Here is an 18653-nt window from a genome sequence, read left to right as displayed (position 1 = left end):
TCATGCTTGGCATGATTGTTATATCTGTCTCAATCATTTCTCTGATCATGTTTGGTTGTGCAGACGGGGCAGGTAAGCCTCGCAAGGTTGACAAGCCACAAAATGATACTTACTTTTCCGGAGTCGTAGTATTGTAGAGAATCTGCTAACGTTATTGCAGGAAAGAGATTGCGGCTAGCTTCATCGAAAAGCCAAAATTCAAAAAATCTGCTTAAAGCGCCTGTAACAATGTCTGCTGAGATTGTGGGAGGCAATGAAGATCTTTTGATAATCATACTGTTAAAATTGCCAGCAAGACAACTGCTACAATTCAAAGTTGTCTCAAGACAATGGCATGCTCTCATCTCGAGTTCCAGACTTGCTCTTCTGCACTTCAATCCCAGTGCCATCTCTGGTTTCTTTTTCACCACAACAGCAGGAGGTCAGCTCATTCCTCTCCATGGTAATTCTGTATCAGTTAAACCCCCTCTAGCAAAGCTTCCTCACATTAGCCCAGATATGAAAATTTTGCACTCTTGCAATGGCTTATTGCTTTGTGGTGATACTTGGTTGAGCAATTGGAATGTCGTCCTCAGTCTCTACCTATATAATCCTACTCTTGGTTGGTATATTCAGATCCCGAGTTCTGAAGGCATGAGGAGAGACTTACTTTATGATATTTTAAATGAACATTATTGGAATTTGGCTTTTGATCCTCTTGAATCATCCTCCTATAAGATCATTGACTTTTCTAGGCCTAAATTTGAGTCTAGTTGCTATCGTTACAGCATTGAAATCTATTCATCAGAGACAGGATTGTGAAAGTTAGTCAACAATGATATACTTTCAGGGGATGATTTGAAATTGTCCATTAACTTTTACAGAGGGGTGCTCCTGAATGGGATAATTATTGGCCTTCTTTTGGTCGTCGAACTACCTTGTGCTTTGATGTAGCTAAAGAATCAATAAAGTCTATACCCATGCCTCCAAATGGAATTTGGCCGTACTGCAATTCATTTTTTGTGGAGTCTGGTGGTCATTTATATCATGTTGTGCATTAAGATTCACAATGTTTTGTCCATGAGATGGAGGATAGTTGTTCGGGGTGGCTTCTCAAATATTCTGTTGATGTGGATGCAGTTTTGGGTGCATGTCCCTCAATGGTTAGGGAGAGGGCTGGTTCTGATAAATGCCCATATCTTGTGTTGTCCTTCATCCCTGGAGTGGATCAAAAAGATGAATTGGTGTTCTACATTGCTGGTTGTGCTATGTATTATGACATCAACCAAGTGAGTTGCAGGGAAATTTGCGATCTGAGTGACTGTTGCTTCGATTGTTATATCACCAGAAGATATACAGGGATTGATGTTCATAAACACATTGAGAGCCTGATAACCCTTCCTGGATGTCGCGTCCAGTCTTGCTTGAGGTTTCTGCCTTTTGGGTGATATATCTCTGTCCCCCTTTACACGTCAGACATATCAATATTTGGAATCATAGAGAGTATTAGTTGCTTACTTTCTGTGCATATATTTCTGAAATTTTGCTCGTCCTTGCATCAAAATTGGGTGTTCAGTTTACTCTCATACCTTTAGTCGTAAAAACTGGGGATAGCGGTGTCATAATCTATCTGTAAAGGCCATTTCAGTGGTAACATTATGCTGCTCGCAAAATATGGATGAAATTATCGGAGTTCAAGAAGGGATTGACCTCTCAAGCGGTATGCTGGACGCAAGGAAACAATAATGTAACATGTTCAGTTCACTGTTGGTGCCGGAAGAAATTTGTCCCATCAATCGTCGACTTCGAGAAGGGTGCTGATAGGCAGACTGACGTACAGATCATAGTGTTTAGCCGGGGCAACAATCTCAATGGATCAGCATAGTTTTCTTTCCAGTTCCTTCCCCTCCTTTAGATGCTCTTCCTTGAGATTTCTTGAAGAACCTGCTGTAGTAATGTATGCTGGTTGAAGGCTGAACGTGTACATATTATTATTTCTGCCTTTGGATTTGTACCTTCTATTTCTGTGTCTTATTTTATCTACCAAACTGGTCTTTTGTTCTGATCAATTGCTACATTCCTTCTCTTAGAGCATCTCCAATGGGGGTGTAATGGGGAGCCATTACACCCCCATTACACCCCTCCAACCCCTCATGCGGATTACACGCATCATACATATGATGCGTGTAATCCGTTGAATTTTCTTCCCTTGGCAACGGTAATATAACATTCCAACGGCACAATTTCCTACATAATTATTTTGTTTAATTTCCTACATAATTATTTTTTAAAAAATAACAATATATTATTTTTGAAACATAGAAAAAGATATATTATTCAAACTTAAAATTAATAATATCATTTTTAGAAAATAAAAAAATTCAAAATGTACAAAATTTAACGAAAGTTAGTACTTTATTTTTTAAAAATAACAAAATTAGTTTTAAAAATTACTTTATTTATTTATGGGATATGAGTTATGCATTATTAAAATAAATATTTGATTAATTGTGGACCCATGCTATTACATCTTGTGGAGTGTAATCCATTGTGAGTGAAAGTGTAATAAAAGAGGAGAAAGTGGAATGCTGACGTGGCATGTGGATTACACTCCACAAAGTGTAATAGCACTGTGGATGCCCTCAGCATCATTTCGTTCTGTCAGTTTTCTTAGATGACTATAGCTTTTGTCAGGTGTTACTTTTTGTGTACTGCATTACTCTCATTTATTTCTGCTGGTGATTGATTTAACTTTTCTTTTAAAGCATGATAACATGTTTTTCTATATTAGAAAAGGCGTCAAACTATTGTATCACGCTTTCTCAACAGCTACTCCGCTGTATCCTGTGTCACCAAAGGCGTACAGGTTATATGATCTCCCATCAGCCCCTTGAATTAGTTTCTCTATTGCCAAAAGCGTGATACAGTATACTCTTCAACATTCAGCCCTCCGCAAATTACAAGAAAAGCGTGATGAATCTGTCTCTGTCATGTCCCTCTTGGTATTTAAATCAATGTTTTTTCAGCTTAATTGAGATGGTTATATGGTCCCTCTGTAAAGTCACTATGGATGAATTTATGTAAAATATATTTATACATATATATATATATATATATATATATATTCTATAGTTATGGCATATGAATTAGGATTAATGTTGCATAACAATCTCAAAAATTACACTACTATTTAATGTTCCATTTTACAAATTTACTTTGGCCACTCATGTATTTATCCACTAAATTATTAAAAATATAAATTTTGAGCTATTTCGTCTGCTTTTGCCATTATATCTCGTGACTAGTGCGACTCCTTAGATCTGATAGATAGACTTGATCGTGGGAATAGACAGAATAGTCCAATATCTATACTTTCTATAATTTAGTGGGTAAAAATATATTCATAAAAGTTGAGCGATCAAAACTCTATTATTTAAAAGGTTTAGTGGGTAGCTAGGGCAATTTGCTTGCTCTTTCTTGAAAGGACAAGTTCTAAGGCACATTGTACAACAGCTTTTGCACAGAATATACTATTTTTTTTTTGCCGAAGCGAAATAAACACACACACCCAAATAATGAACAGACACGCAGAGATAACACCGAACACACCGGCCCAAACGAGCAATATAAGGTGTGACCCATGAAAAACATCCATCCAGCCAATTGATTTTTCCACGTAATATACCGTTACTAGAAAATTTCTTTTTTTTTTTTTTGAGAAATAGAAAATTCCTTTTTTTTGTCAAAAAAAAAAATTCCTTATATTTAGCTCCTCATTATTATATTCTCCTTCTTACAGTAATCTGCAAGCGTCCTCCTTCCCGGGAAAAATCAGTCATTCCATTCTTCTGCCGGGAACCTAGGTGCCCCAATTTCCCATACTCCCCCGGCCGATCAGTTTAATTAAAATCAGCAAACGAAACCCTAGAAGAAGATGGCAGAGAAATTGGCTCCTGAGAAGCGCCATAGCTTCACCCACAACGGTATTGTGTTTTTGATGATTCTTCAATTCCTAACTGGTTATTTGTGTCGAAATTGCTGATTTTTATTGGGTGATTAAATTTTTGCAGGGCAAAAGGTGTTTGAGTGGGATCAAACGCTTGAAGAAGTTAACATTTACATCCCACTCCCAGCAAATGTTCCTAAGAAGCTATTTTACAGCAAGATTGAATCTAAACATTTGGAAGTTGGGATTAAAGGCAACCCTCCTTATCTTAATGTCAGCCCTCTCTTTTTTTTCTTTTTAGCCTTACCATTTTTTTGTTATTTGAGGAATTTGATTATTTATTAGGATTTTGCTTGTTCTAGCCCCAAAAAAAGAAACTTAAGTTAGAATATGGCTGTAAAGTGATTGCAAAGTTGATTTCTTTTTCTTTTTTCTTTTTCAGCATGATCTTACTAACCCAGTGAAGACTGATTGTTCATTTTGGACTCTAGGTAATTTCTTCATATATTTCTAGTGCATAAGGAGATTCTGTTTTATAATATGCTACTGAATTCGTGCTTTTGGTTCTAGTGCCCATTTGTCATACGTGTGATTTCTTGAATTGTGTTGAGTTTAGTTTGATACAGAGGGTACTTGCTCAGATGTCTCGCTAGAGTTTTAATTGTCCGATATTTGATCTGAATGGCTTGAAAAGACGTTGAGTTTGATTCATGCACTTGCCTTTTAGCTTGAGCCAATATATCCAAATGCTCTGTAGATGTGTGCTAATGTTCTGGAATCTAATTGTTTGGTTTTACTATTGCTGGTATTTTATAAATTAAAAGATTATATATGTGTGGTGACTGATGAATTGGCTTGTGACAGAGGATGACACAATGCACATAACTCTGCAGAAAAGGGATATAGGTCAGACATGGCCTTCTCCAATAATGGGACAAGGCCAGTTGGATCCTTACGCCACAGACATGGAACAGAAACGCCTTATGCTTCAGAGATTTCAAGAGGAGGTATGCACTCTCTAATCTTACACAAGTGCTAATTCTTAAATTTTCGCTTTTTTTCTGGTTTTATCTGATGAACTTAGCATATTCATACTAACTCACTGTTTAGATTTTTCATGCATCTAGAACACATGTATGTTTCAGTGCATGCATGTTGGTGATTTGCCTAGCTTGATGTTTATTAAGCTGATTATTGGACCAAATTTCTATCTGTCATTTCCTATGGTAGCTTTAGCCCAATAATTTTACTATCTTGTAGTTCGATTCTGGTTCAGGTTTGTGGAGGTATTAAAGGAAACAATTAAACTATAAAATTTGAATACTGGAGTAGTTGGTTCTTTGCTTCTATTTCTAAAGAAGCCTCCATGTTATACTTTGTCATGGAACATCTGGTCTTTCAAGTGTTGGGCAGAGAGTTTTACAAGAACAACTACAAATTCACTTAATTTCTGTTATTAGATTTAAGAATTTACAAGTATTTCAAGACTTAAAAGACATGGTATGCATTTGGAGCAAATAACAGCTTTAACCCGGAATCAGATGGTGCGAGAATGACCTATCCAAATTCCCAAGATTTCAATTAAACTATATCTATTTGCACTGTGCAGGATTTCTCTAGGCGACTGGTTGAGTTTCTCTCTTCAGAACTTCCTCACATTCTTTTTTTTCTTCCCCGGTTACTGTTACTCTGGCCAAGTTAGCTTTTGCACCTGTTATAATAGTATATTAGAGTGATAAATTAAAAAGTACATCTACCTTCACCACTCTCAGCTTTCTTGCAGCTAGACTAACTGTTGATAATATGCGTTGGGAGTAATGCTGCCTTCTGATTCTCGTTGGGAACTGCTCATAGCTAGTAAACTGAGTGACATATCACTATATCAGTCCGTGCATTACATTCATCTATATAAACTGACATCCTTAAGAATTGCTACCTTGAACACCTAACATATATCCTACTGTATCGCATCGAACGCCTAAGAGAATGGAAAGATTACACATATATCACTGGTTTTTCCCTTGTCTTGTATAGTTGTATTAAAGCAAACCTCTTATCTTATTTCAATAGGGGCAACATTATCTCTGATTTTGGCTACTTGTTATTTCACAGAAATCTTAACTAACAAATCCTTTATGCAGAACCCTGGCTTTGACTTCTCACAAGCTCAGTTCAGTGGGAGTTGTCCGGACCCAAGAACCTTCATGGGTGGAATACGCTCAAGTTGACGATGCTTGGCTCTGTCAATATTTAGTATTGGTATTGACGTAGTATGAAACCGATATCTCCTACAGATTGTAAACTAATATGTATCCGTACTTTATGTCCCTGGTCGGGATTTCTATTCTCTATTGTCGCAGGCTGCTCATACTTTCTTCTGTATCGCCCCATCCCACCAACACTACCATGTCTCCCATCTTAATTCCGTATATGTCAGTATTCATTCGATCAACTACACCATTGCAGTAGGAATCTATTGTATCGATAAAAAAAAAAAAAAAATACACCATTGCCATGAGAAAACCACCGGTCCAAAGATTGGTGGCCACCACCAATGCATTAAAGTTTGGTGAGGTGGGAATCCTTGTCTCTCACCAATTTGTTATATTAAAAAGTAACTCTGCTTCAAAAATTCAGGCGGGTGCATTACGCATTCATTTGGTCCGGTAGTGATTTAGTTTCCTTCGTGTCTCTTGGATTTCTTCAGGTTCTTGCTCTCCTTCTAGTATAGAAATTTATCGTATTGACCGAAAAAAAAAAAGCTACACCATTGCCGTGGGAATTTGGTTGATTTCAGCTCTTGGTTCAGCCCCCAGACAGTTGTAGTTGATTACCTACTCTAATGACTCTAAGAGACTTGCACCGAGTTATTGACTGAAACGTAGAGCCTGGCAAAGCCATAGACCCTTGTCTCAGGATAAAACCTTGGATTTGGACAAGAATTTTCTAATGCTGTCAAATGATCCCATTGTTGTGATCTGCACTCAATCTGCACATCGATGTGTCCCACGAGTCATTTGACTTGATTTGCGCTCAGTTTTGTACTATTTTATTGCATACAATTTTACGTTTGGTGTACTTGCATTTAGACACTTTCAACAAAATCGCCACAAACTTGAATAGCAACCTTCTTTTGAATTTACAATGAAATATGAAAACTTTGAAACAAGAATATGGAGTGTCAACATTCATAATCTGACCCTGGCTTTATTGTTATCTCTTCTGCTATCTCCTTGATTAGCATGATCACGCAAATCTGAATGATTGGGTAATGATTTTCTTCTGTTGACAATTCGGCAGGTTATTCTATTGGGCTAGCAGGATTATAATATACCAGGAAGAAAAAGACTGCAACCATTATTGTTTTCCCAAAAAAAAGGGGGGGGGGGGGGGGCTTCATCAAATACATAAATTTGTACATATATTTGTACAGGAGACTTAATCAAATATATGGATCTTGTATTGCTAGGGATTTGTCTGACAAGTGCTAGCTAGGTATTTCCAGTGTTAGTTCTTTAAATAATGAAATTAAGTCATTTATTTGTGGCCGATATGTGTTAATATACAAAGCAATGGACTTATCCGATCTATTAACCTGCAAATACTTACATGGTTAAAATGAAACTGTCATTAATTAAACATGACTTAAGAAATGGGAAAATCGTTCAAAATGTCCCTCACATTTTACAAGATGACTTTTTTCGTCCCTCACTTTTAAAAGTGTAATTTTACGTCATTTACAAATTCACATTGACCAATTTTAGTCCCTACCTAAGTTTTCGACTAGTTTTTTGTCGGAATCCACCAGGTGACTTGCATGTGATCACTTTTTAAGGGTAAAATTGTCAAATCAAATTTTTACACAATCTGATTCATAGTCCCTCACATTTCATAAAATGAATTTTTTCGTCCCTAACATTTTACAAAATGAATTTTTTTGTTCCTCACATTTCAAAAAATAAATTTTTCCATCCCTCATATTTTTCAAAATGAATTTTTTCATCCCTCATTGATCATGTGTATGAATAGCTTTTTTTTCTATAAACCCACGTATGTGTTTATTTGATTTTATCTGAACAGAACAAATATCATGTAATTTATCTCTATTGGATTTCATCTAAACATGCTAATCGTAGTTATACACATGCTATTCAATAAATATATATAGGGCTTTAAAACTAATAATTTTGTTTAAAACCCATGTATATATTTATATGATTTCACCATTTGAACCTATTCAATATTTGTGACCTTTCTCTTTTGGTTATAATTTATTTATTGAGTTGTATAATAAGGTCATCTAATTAATGGGTCCTAATTCAATTTCTATAATTGTGTTAATAAATTTTAGTTTAAATATGAAATTTCTACTCGATACTTTTAAGACTAATAGTTGAAATAATTGCCTTGTAATTGTCTTAAAATTTGAAAGTGCCAATCATTTATTTCTTTTTGTCATACTTTTCTTTTGTTTATTTTTTCTATCCAAATTTAATTTGATATAAACACTCGATAATATTTAGGATTCAATGTCTTCTTTATTTTCAAATTTCGAGTAACAGAAAATAAATATAAGTGAAAAGTTAACAATTTTTTTAAACCCATGTACATATTTATTTGATTTCACTTGAGCAGTACGAATAGTATGTAATATATCTCTATTTGATTTCACATGCTATTCGTACTGTTCAGGTGAAATCAAATAGGTATATACATGGATTTAAAAAAATTATTCACACACATGATCAATAAAAGATGAAAAAATTCATTTTGAAAAATGTGAATGATGAAAAAATTCATTTTGTGAAATGTAAGGGACGAAAAAATTTATTTTATGAAATGTGAGGGATTATGAATTGAATTATATAAAATATGAATTGACAATTTTGCCCTTAAAATATGATTACGTGCAAGGCACGTGGTGAATTTCGACAAAAAACTAGTCAAAAACCTGAATAAGGACCAAATTTGATCAATGTGAATTTGTAAGGGATGGAAAATTGCATTTTTAAAAGTGAGGGATGAAAAAAGTTATTTTACAAAATTTGAGAGACGTTTTGAACATTTTCCCTTAAGAAATTGAAGGATTTGAACTATATCAGTAGATTATACTACTATAATTAATCGAAGCATTGATAATGTAGATGAGTCAATTTATGCTATTTATTATTTAGTCATTCTTAAAAGGATTCTTCTATTATGTGCTTTAAGGACGCATGATGAGAAGTAGATCCAAGGTGTGGGTTGTATAGAAAAATTAAAAAAACAATTTCTCAAAAAACTCACGTTTCCAAACGGGGCCTAGATGTTCAGTTTAATTAGGTTGGCTCACAACCCACACCGTAGAGTACAAGAACCAATACAACGGCAAACGAAAAACAAAATGGAAATTCGAAACAGCCAAAACGGCTGTTTGACCAGCAGAAACGAAACAGTGCCTCCAGTTACCATATCGGGCACTGAAAACTGAACCCCTCCACTTGGGGGGAAAAAAATTCCCATTTACCCGAAAAGCTGAAATCCCCAAAATCTACGAAGAATACTCGTACCGACACCTGCTGAAAGAGAAAGAAAGAGTGAAAGATCATGAAAGACGAAGCTGTGAGCTCATCTCGGGACCCTATTATACCCCGTAAATCTTCTTCTCCTCCCCCTACTCCTACACCTGCTGCCAGGTAAACTCCCGCTTCCCACAAAACCCTACTTCCCAATTTTATTTCTGCTTGTAATTGCATTCCAATTAACCATGAATGTATTTTCTTGTTAATTGGTTGCGTTTTCCTACGTGGGTTTTCTGAATTGATGTCAATTGGTTTTTAGGACTGTGGTTTAAGTGTTAGGTATTTTGGGAAAAAGGTGGAAAGGAGAATTTTGTCTGTTTTTTGATCTAGGTTTTGAGGTTTTCAATCATTTTTGTAAATTTAGGTTTTCTATTTTTAGTTCATTTTCCAAGGTCATTCCTTTTTCTGTATGTTCGTTGGGGTTCCTTTCCCTTTAGTTTATGTTATGTTGTTTAGCTGGGAGAAACGTAAATGATTTCTGCTTTGATAGGAATTTTTTGCTAGCTTTCGATTTTATAACATGGGATTTGAATTTTGATGTTTGGTTTTATTTTAGAGAATTTCAGTCAATTTTGTTTTCTTTATAGTAGTAAGTAATTTATGTATTATTGGAATTTATATATGTTTATGTAACTTTGTGGTTGGATATACACAAGATAGTACTGCAAGGATTGGCGTATAGGAGCAAACGCTTGAAATGTGCAGATTGAGGTTGACATTATCTTTTTCTTAGGATTTTTGTCTGTGGATTTGTTTTAGCTGCTCTAGCAAAGGGGCTTTTGAGAGTAATGTCTGTAGTTTAGGTCATTGTGGTATTTTGTTCTTAATTAACGAATTTTTCATGATAATTGGAATCAAAAGTATTGCTGCCTCCCTTTTAGTTGGTTCCTCTTTGATTTGCACGGGAGTTAGTCAATCGATCTATTCTTCTGTCAGTTCTGCAGGGGCATCTTCTCCTGCACTTCCAGCCAATGCTGGGAGCACAGATTGGTTGGGTCAAGGACAGGGATCTAAAGGGGGTTCTCTGTCCCGCATTGGGTCACAGCCCATGTGGACTTCACTGAGCACCAGTGCTGGTGGTTCTGCACTAGGAACATCACAACCTTCATGCAGGCCCTGGGAAAGGGGTGATTTACTTAGGCGTCTCTCTACATTTAAACCTGAAAATTGGTTCGGAAAGCCCAAGGTTTTGTACTGACTTCCTTGATGCAAATCTTGTTTTTCATATTTTATTTATCTTCTTGCTCTTCTTCTCCTTTATTCATGTTTTATTATTGGAGTGTTGGTCACAATCGCTGTCAGTTAACTGGTAGAAGAACATGTAAAAGATGCTACAGACTTCATTGTTATCAGAGTTATGAATGTCTTGGATAATGTTCCTTCCGTCTTTATAAAATTTATTTGTTACATTACTGCTAGACTTGGACATGAAGCATAACATCTTTCAATTTCTAAATTCCTAGCATCAATGCTGATGCAGGCTGCAAGTTCACTAGCTTGTGCCAGAAGAGGCTGGGTAAACACAAATCTTGATACAATTGAATGCGAGTCTTGTGGTGGTAATCTGAACTTTATTTCTCCAGCAACCTGGACTCCTTCTGAAGGTAATTTTTTTTTTTATTTTTTGGGTTAACTATGCTCTGAGGTTTCTTTATAGATGCTGTCAGACATCAGAGAGTTTTACTCCCATCATATTTTGTGTATTCTAACAAATTTGCATTTCATATTTGAGTTGGATGTTGTGATATTTAATCTCTACTTGCACTTGCCAATAATATCTTTTGAGTTTTTTTGGTCCTTTCGAAAAGTTATAGGAAATTAATCATTGTTAAATCTATGGATGACGCATAAAAAACAATTAAATGAGATGTCAAGTACTAGCATTAGTTAGAGTTTGCTCAATGAATTTTTAAACAGTTCATAAGATTTATAAATACACCATTCAGTGGGAGAAACAATAGATGAAGGTCCTGTTGTTTTTCCCTTGAGTTTCTTGCAGCTGGTTAAGAAAGTGGTTCCTGAAAAGGTGATGAGATAGATGAGGTGGTAGTTTAGTCAGAAAGGTCGACAGGCAAATGTTGTATTGCAAAAAGTTGGCCAGGATGATAACACTTTTGTTTCCTGCTTCTTTCAGCCCTTGCCTTAAGAGGGAGTGAGGCATTTGTATCCCAGCAAAATAGGTTAGTGTTTTAATTGTTAAAGTAGCCAGTGCAATGATTGTTAAAAAGTTGTGGCATATATATAAATCATGATAATAGTATAAATCATTATAAAAGTTGCGGCATATATATAAATCATTTTTATCCTGAATTTGCTCCAAGTTGGATACTATAAATTTCTGTCCTTTATTTATAATGTCTAGCGGGAGAGGGACATGGAGAATAGAAAGGAGTAGAAAGTCCTAATCTAGCATTTATTTGGGTTTTAGGACTTTAATTATTGTGCATGGAGAAATCCAGCCATATGATATTCATTGCAGTTTATTTTCTTTTGTGTACTGTAAGATAAATTTAGACTTTTTCTAGTTACCTTCTGGGATCAATGATAATGTACTAGACACTTGCTCATTGCAACAAGTCTATAATGATCTTGTAGCTGACTGTGCTGGGGAAGATTTTTCAAAGAAACTTGATGAAGAGCACAAAGTCACTTGTCCATGGAGGGGAAACTGCTGCGCAGAAAGTTTGGTGCAGTTCCCTCCTACTCCTCCTTCAGCTCTGATTGGTGGGTTTAAGGATCGATGTGATGGACTGCTCCAGTTCCCCTCCCTTCCTGTTGTGGCTGCATCTGCAGTTGAGCAGATAAGGATATCTCGGGGCTCAGAAGTTGACCGCCTTTTAGCTCAGCCGCAGATATTTGTTGGTGGTGAATCTGGCTTTAGGTCTGACTTTACATCCGGAAATGAGAATACTAGAGATGATATCTTCTTTCCATACTCTCGCGTAAGACTGAAATTGTAGTTTATGTTCAACCTATTCATTTATGCTCTGACTTTCTAAGAAATTCATGTTTTATTTCTCTTGGGTGCAATATAGGCCCAAAAGTTGATAAGTCTGTGTGGATGGGAGCCAAGGTGGCTTCCAAATGTTCAAGACTGTGAAGAACATTCTGCTCAGTCTGCTAGGAATGGGCACTCTGTTGGTCCAGCAAAATGTTATGGTCCTCCGCGAGATACTAGCCGTGGCAAGAAGGCAATGTCTACTTCGACAAGAAAAAAGTTTGTTAAAAATGATGTTCTTGGCCCTAATTCCAAAGGTGAATCTAGATCACCTTTGTTGGATTGTAGCTTATGTGGAGCCACAGTGAGAATTTGGGAATTCCTCACTGTTGCGCGTCCATCTGGCTTTGCTCCCAATAGCATTGATGTTCCTGAAACCAGCAAGAAGATGCAATTGACACGTGGAGTAAGTGCGGCAAGTGGAATCAGCGGATGGGTTGCAACTGATGTTTTGGAAAAGGAGCAGACAGAGGACCGTGATGAAGCTGCCACAACAGATGAGGGGAAATCGTTGTCGAACATGGGCGTGGATCTCAACCTTTCAATGGCTGGTGGTTTACCGTCTTCACAGTTAGGCATGAATGTGACATCTGAAAATTACCAAGATGTGCATAGAGGAAGAGATATCATAATTGGGCAACCTTCTAGTAGCGAGGTTGGTGATCGTGCAGCTTCATATGAATCTCGAGGTCCTAGTTCTCGCAAGCGGAACTTAGATGAAGGTGGAAGCACAGTTGACAGGCCACAGCTAGTGATGCAACAGGCGGATAGTGTTGAAGGAACTGTTATTGATCGTGATGGTGATGAAGTCGATGATGGTAAAGAGTACTCAGCTGGTCCTTCAAAACGTGCCCGTGGTTTAGATATTTTTGATACTCATTATTCATCATATCAAATGGACTCATCTGGTGCTGGTCCTAGCCAGCAATTTGGATTTGAGATAGGATCAGATGCTCCAAGAGATGATCTTTTCAACCAAGGGCATGAGCTAATGCTTGGCATTCAATCTACTAGAGATTCGACACATGTTTCCTCAGTTATTGCAATGGATACAGTCTGCCACAGTCCCGATAATGATTCGATGGAAAGTGTTGAAAACTATCCTGTAGATGTGGATGATGTCAATTTCCCTTCTACATCATATTTAAGATTCACTGATCTGAATGAAACATCAGAACTGAACTACAGCAACCAAGCACAGCAGAGTACCTGTCCGGGTGTAATGAGGAATGTTGGTGAAATGGGTGTGAGTAGCACTAATGATGAAGAAGTGGTGAATGCAGATACTGCCACTGCTCACGGAAGAGATGGCCCCAGTTTTGGGATTAGTGGAGGGAGTGTAGGGATGGGTGCCAGTCATGAAGCTGAAATTCATGGAACAGATGCTTCTGTGCACCGAGCAGATAGTGTTGTGGGTGATGTGGAACCAATAGCTGAAATCACTGAAAATCAGGGTATGACTGGTGAATTTGCACCAGATCCAGGGCTTATGGGTGATTTTGTCCCTGAAGAAATGGACCGAGAAGATGCTCATGGTGATAGTCAAGATCTGATGTCTGGCTCAGTAGGAAGAGCAGATAGTGGCTCAAAAATTATTGGTTCAGCCAAGGCAGAGTCCTTTGAAAGTGGTGAGAAGACAAGTAACGTGCACTTAAACCCCCAGGAAAACAGGATTCATCCTTCTCTTTCTTGCAATGCCATTTTATGTTCTGGTTTTGATGCATCAAAAGAAGAAGTTACTCAGGCTGGGAAAACAGCGCCTTCTGAAGAATATGGATTTTTTGAATCAGGATATTTGGTTGTGAATGGGACAGGTAACCATTATTCTCTTGCTTCGTGCCCCCTCCCCCTCTCTCTATATCTCTCTCCAGACACAAAACATGTCTGTCTTTTGGTATAGACATGTGCTCTGTATATAAAGCATATCTCTATGTTTCTTTGGCTCGGCAGGTGTCTATGCGTCTCTGTATATGTGTATGTGTGTGTACAAATGTATGTGAATAGATGTGCATGCTTACATGCCATTGTTCTATAAAGCGTAAAGCTTACGTACTACATTCATTAGGCAAGAGGGTGCTGCTAACTTCTGAGTGTTGCTGAATTAACCCTGAGATCCTTATTCAGTAAGCTTCCAGCTCTCTGAAGGGACAAGTTAGCCAAAATCATACCCAAAAAAAAAAAGTGAAAAGAAGACTGACAGATGTCTAAATTAGGTTTCTCGTTCTTCTCTAGTCTCAAACATTTGAAATCTTTTAGTTCATTATTTTAATTTTCAGAGGGTAAAGTATCCGATCATTATAGCGATCTCTTCCATGGATAATCATCTTCTCTCACCATGCAAAAGATTTACTTTGATCATGGTAACTCAGCTGTTTAAGGAAAGTGCAAAGATATGGTTAGATTTTACTATAGATTCAACGCATATCCATGCTGCCTTCATTTTCTGCTCTATTAATGCTACAGTGATATAACACGAGTACAAATCTTAAATAATGTCCCCAAAATTTCACTGGAAAGTTTATCTGTAAGTTCCAGTGGTGCTAGGCACTTTTAAGTGTCATCATCTCTGTTGCACTTACAAGGATGAGGTTTTGTTGCACTTAATTCAACCGGAAGTTCATCTCACGTTAGATGGTATAGATAGGAAATGGGGTAAAGTTTCTCCACCATTTATGGGAATGACAAGTTTTGGATGATTTGAAAAGGAATGCATGACTGTATAAATGGGATGAAGGGAGAACCTCTCCAGTGCTACTGGTGTTATGATTTCATCTGTGGAGTCCAAATTGACTGATTTTCTATTATTATCACTTGGTGATTTACTGATAATGAAATGTTGTTCAGGCCCTCCCAACGGAGAAAGCAACTATGAAGAGACGATTGAGTTTGATCCAATTAAGCATCACAATCACTTCTGTCCATGGGTTAATGGAAATGTTGCTGCAGCAGGCTGCAGTAGTAGTAGTGGTTCTGGCTCCAGTGCTGGTGCTCTGGCTGTCTGTGGTTGGCAGCTGACTTTAGATGCTTTGGATGCTTTTCAGTCACTTGGAAATGTTCCCATTCAAACTGTGGAATCTGAATCAGCGGCTTCCCTGTACAAGGTTCATTAGTTCTAATTTATGGTTTTCTATCTGCCTCCTTTTCGTAGTATCTTGTATTTACCTTCATTTTCATCTTATCTTGCTTTGCCAGAGCTCTTGCCTTTCTTAGGTTTCAGTAAATTTTGATATAGAATATGGACATGTGGTATTGCAGTGGTCATGGGGATCTGTGAATTTTGTATTTGCAGTAGCTTTTCAATTAATAGAGGTGGTGGTTGTGTGCAAAATACTTGTGGAAACTGCAATATTAGTGATGATAAGGGTAACAGTAGGACTTTTGTGGTTCATGCATGAATCAGAATCTTTATGTTCTCAAGATGAACTATCTGAAAATTATGGTAAGTAGTCAAAATTTTAGATATATCTAGTGACATTAAGCTACCTTTACTTGTAATGAATAGTGCAGTCTTTTTTTTTTTTTTTTGGTCCCCCGTTTAATTTGGCCGCGCAATGGCTTATTTTTGGCTATTATGAGCGTTTTCAAGTACAAAATGTCTTTATTCCCGTGTGGTGTTACAGGACCTCAATGGCTTAGGACGTCCTGCTTCATTTTCTTTTGAGTTCACTCATTAAAGGACTATCTCTATTTACGAGTGGTCATCCCTTTTCTGGGCTCTGATTGGAATTAATAAGGCATCATCACTTGCTTTCCTCATGAAAGATGAAAGCGATTTTGTGGATGGTAACTATAGGTAGTCTGGTTCAGTATTACGAAGTATTAAATGTACAAGGAAATTAGAGGTAATGCTTTTATAAAACTATTCTAGACAGTATCTTATATGCCTGTTGTCAAGTCTCGTGTGGGTTTTCTCTCTCTCTTTCACTTGGATATGTAAATATGTGCAGTTGCTAACGAAACGAGCTTTTACAGGGTGATCATCTTGCACCTGGTCGAAAACTCTTGGCACATCACTCATTTAGCAAAAGTCATGGACAAAGCTGAATTAGATCTTGAAGTCTAATACAAACCGGTAAGTTACTAACCATTTGAGGTATAGACCCTAATCCAAGGATGTTAACCACCCTAAATAATCTTATTCTACACTCTTGAACTGATAGTCGCATCCAAGCAGGCTACAGCCCCCTACTTCACCCACCAAATCCACTGCTACTGCCACAAGATAAAAGATGTAAAGATAAGGCCTTGCACCATTCTATGAGCATCTTGTGCTTATAAGCATTTGCTTATTTGCTCATCTGATTATACGTGTTCAAAATGAAGTAAAGCTATTGTCTTACGACCCAATTGTGTGGAGCCACCAATAGCATTTTTGTTTTCTTGATTTATGATTCTGTTGTATTTTTGTTGCTCGTGGCATATGTGATTGGCAACCAGTTGCGGTTAATAAATCTCCAGGCCCTGTGATCATCTGCAGAACTACTGTGACGTTTGGTTTCGCTTCCCTCTTGGTGGAGATCCAAGTCTACAACAGTTGGAAAAGAGCTTAGTTAAAGTCTTCAGCAATGTCGATAACACTTGTTCACAGTTGAATGAGCCGGTTTAGTCATCAGTGTAGCTTATAGATTGTTGGGCTACTCAACAGCATTTCTTCGTTCCATGTAATTTTGCTACTGCTAAAGTGGTTGTTATTGGTGAGATTTGAAGACGACGTGAATTTTTTTTTTTTTTTCATGTCTGTCAGAACTTTTCGGATATAACTCAATTATGTTGTGCAGTCAACTTGAAATGAACTTACTATTTCATGTTATTAATTTTTTCTGCGGGATGTTGGGGTCGTTCGTTTGGATTGTAAGTTATTTGCCAAATATATTTGCTTACATCACCATTACAATTTTCAATATACCTTTTTATCTTCCTAATTACCTTTTTATCTCACATACTCCCTCCCTTTTTTTATAACTGACGTTTAAGAAATTTGCTCTAGTGTACTTTTATCTGTCGTTTTATTATCCCTATACAGTATTAATTATTTTTTCATAATTTTACCCTTTTATCTCTCTTTTCCAATACAAGGTTCTTAATTACTACTCTAGTTTGGTGGGAGTTAGTTTGCATTGCTTTTAGCCTAGTAAAACAGCACCATTTAGTACTCTAGTGAGAGAAAATATGGGTGAATTAGACAATTAATGAGGGTACAAAAAGAAAGTAGTGTATAGATTTAAACAATGAAAAATTTTTCTTAATTAGTGTGCAAAATCTTAAACGTCAGTTATAAAAAAAGAGAGGGAGTACATCATATCACAAAAAAGTGCTACAGTAAAAATATCTCAAATAACTTACAATCCAAACACACTCAATTAACTTCTTTGCACCTTGGGCTTTCTAAACGATGTTTATGTTTAGAAATTTTGAGCAAGTACTAACATAAAATTCAGCTTAACGACAAAGTGCTAGTTGGGTCGGAAAAGAAAAAAAAAAAAAAATACGAGCTAGTTGGAATTGAATAAACAAAGAAGGCAAAAATGAGAAGAAGGCACCAAACACAAAATGCAATGCAGTGGGATAAGAGAGAGAACTCCATGTAACATGCCCCTTCGTGGGCAGATGAATCATTGGCAGCAGCAGTATTCTGCTGATTGCATTTTAATAATTGACAGGTTCCTCTTTCACTGTGTATGTATGTTGCTATAGGCTATAGCCTATAAGACGTGCGTGTTCGAGCCTAGGGGTGCGCCAACTAATGACAAAAATCATATATTACACATACACAAATACAAGACATTTGAAGAATAGATACTACACAAATACAATAGATAGGAAGAGCGGATGCTAAACATCTAAAATATTGATAAGAGTGTACTTAAAACATATCACTTATGGTCCTAGCATCCATGTGTGCTTCAATTGCTTTGATTTGTTTCAAGTTCCATTATTAAGGGTAAGATCTGCTGGTGGATCTGCCAATTAATTGTTTCAAACATCAATAATATTATTCGTGAAATTTCTTGACCCACGAATCGATAGAATAGAAGAAAGCTCTCACAAAAAAACTTAAAAAATTTTTACTAGAAAATTCTAAAAAGATGAAACGCTTGCCAAAAAATGTAAGTCAAGCCAAAAATCCATTAGATATTGTATTTCTATTTCTACTAAGAAATCCTAAGAG

General features: G+C 36.8%; 2 protein-coding genes across 6 annotated transcripts; both read left to right on the top strand.

The window, feature by feature from the left end:
• Window positions 1-3779: 3779 nt before the first annotated feature.
• LOC140007802 (uncharacterized) lies at window positions 3780-6377 on the top strand. Its single transcript, XM_072051149.1, has 5 exons — window positions 3780-3962; window positions 4050-4198; window positions 4368-4416; window positions 4790-4932; window positions 6067-6377. The coding sequence occupies exons 1-5, from the start codon at window positions 3914-3916 to the stop codon at window positions 6151-6153; spliced, it is 477 nt and encodes a 158-aa protein (XP_071907250.1). The 5' UTR covers window positions 3780-3913; the 3' UTR covers window positions 6154-6377.
• Window positions 6378-9264: 2887 nt separating this feature from the next.
• LOC140007801 (uncharacterized) lies at window positions 9265-17294 on the top strand. Of its 5 annotated transcripts, none has more exons than XM_072051148.1 (9): window positions 9265-9600; window positions 10423-10672; window positions 10967-11090; window positions 12082-12428; window positions 12522-14298; window positions 15329-15585; window positions 16105-16326; window positions 16457-16556; window positions 16943-17294. In XM_072051148.1, the coding sequence occupies exons 1-7, from the start codon at window positions 9512-9514 to the stop codon at window positions 16156-16158; spliced, it is 2898 nt and encodes a 965-aa protein (XP_071907249.1). In that variant the 5' UTR covers window positions 9265-9511; the 3' UTR covers window positions 16159-16326; window positions 16457-16556; window positions 16943-17294. The 5 variants fall into 5 exon arrangements, with proteins under 5 accessions (XP_071907249.1, XP_071907248.1, XP_071907247.1 ...); XM_072051147.1 differs by having other exon boundaries at window positions 16922-17294; XM_072051146.1 differs by lacking the exon at window positions 16105-16326 and having other exon boundaries at window positions 9266-9600; window positions 16962-17294.
• Window positions 17295-18653: the final 1359 nt, after the last annotated feature.

The sequence above is a fragment of the Coffea arabica genome, chromosome 5c (genome assembly GCF_036785885.1).
Source record: "Coffea arabica cultivar ET-39 chromosome 5c, Coffea Arabica ET-39 HiFi, whole genome shotgun sequence".
Classification (NCBI taxonomy): Eukaryota; Viridiplantae; Streptophyta; class Magnoliopsida; order Gentianales; family Rubiaceae; genus Coffea; species Coffea arabica.
The sequence above is the reverse complement of the archived record's forward strand: the minus strand, read 5'-3'. Positions and strand labels throughout refer to the sequence as shown.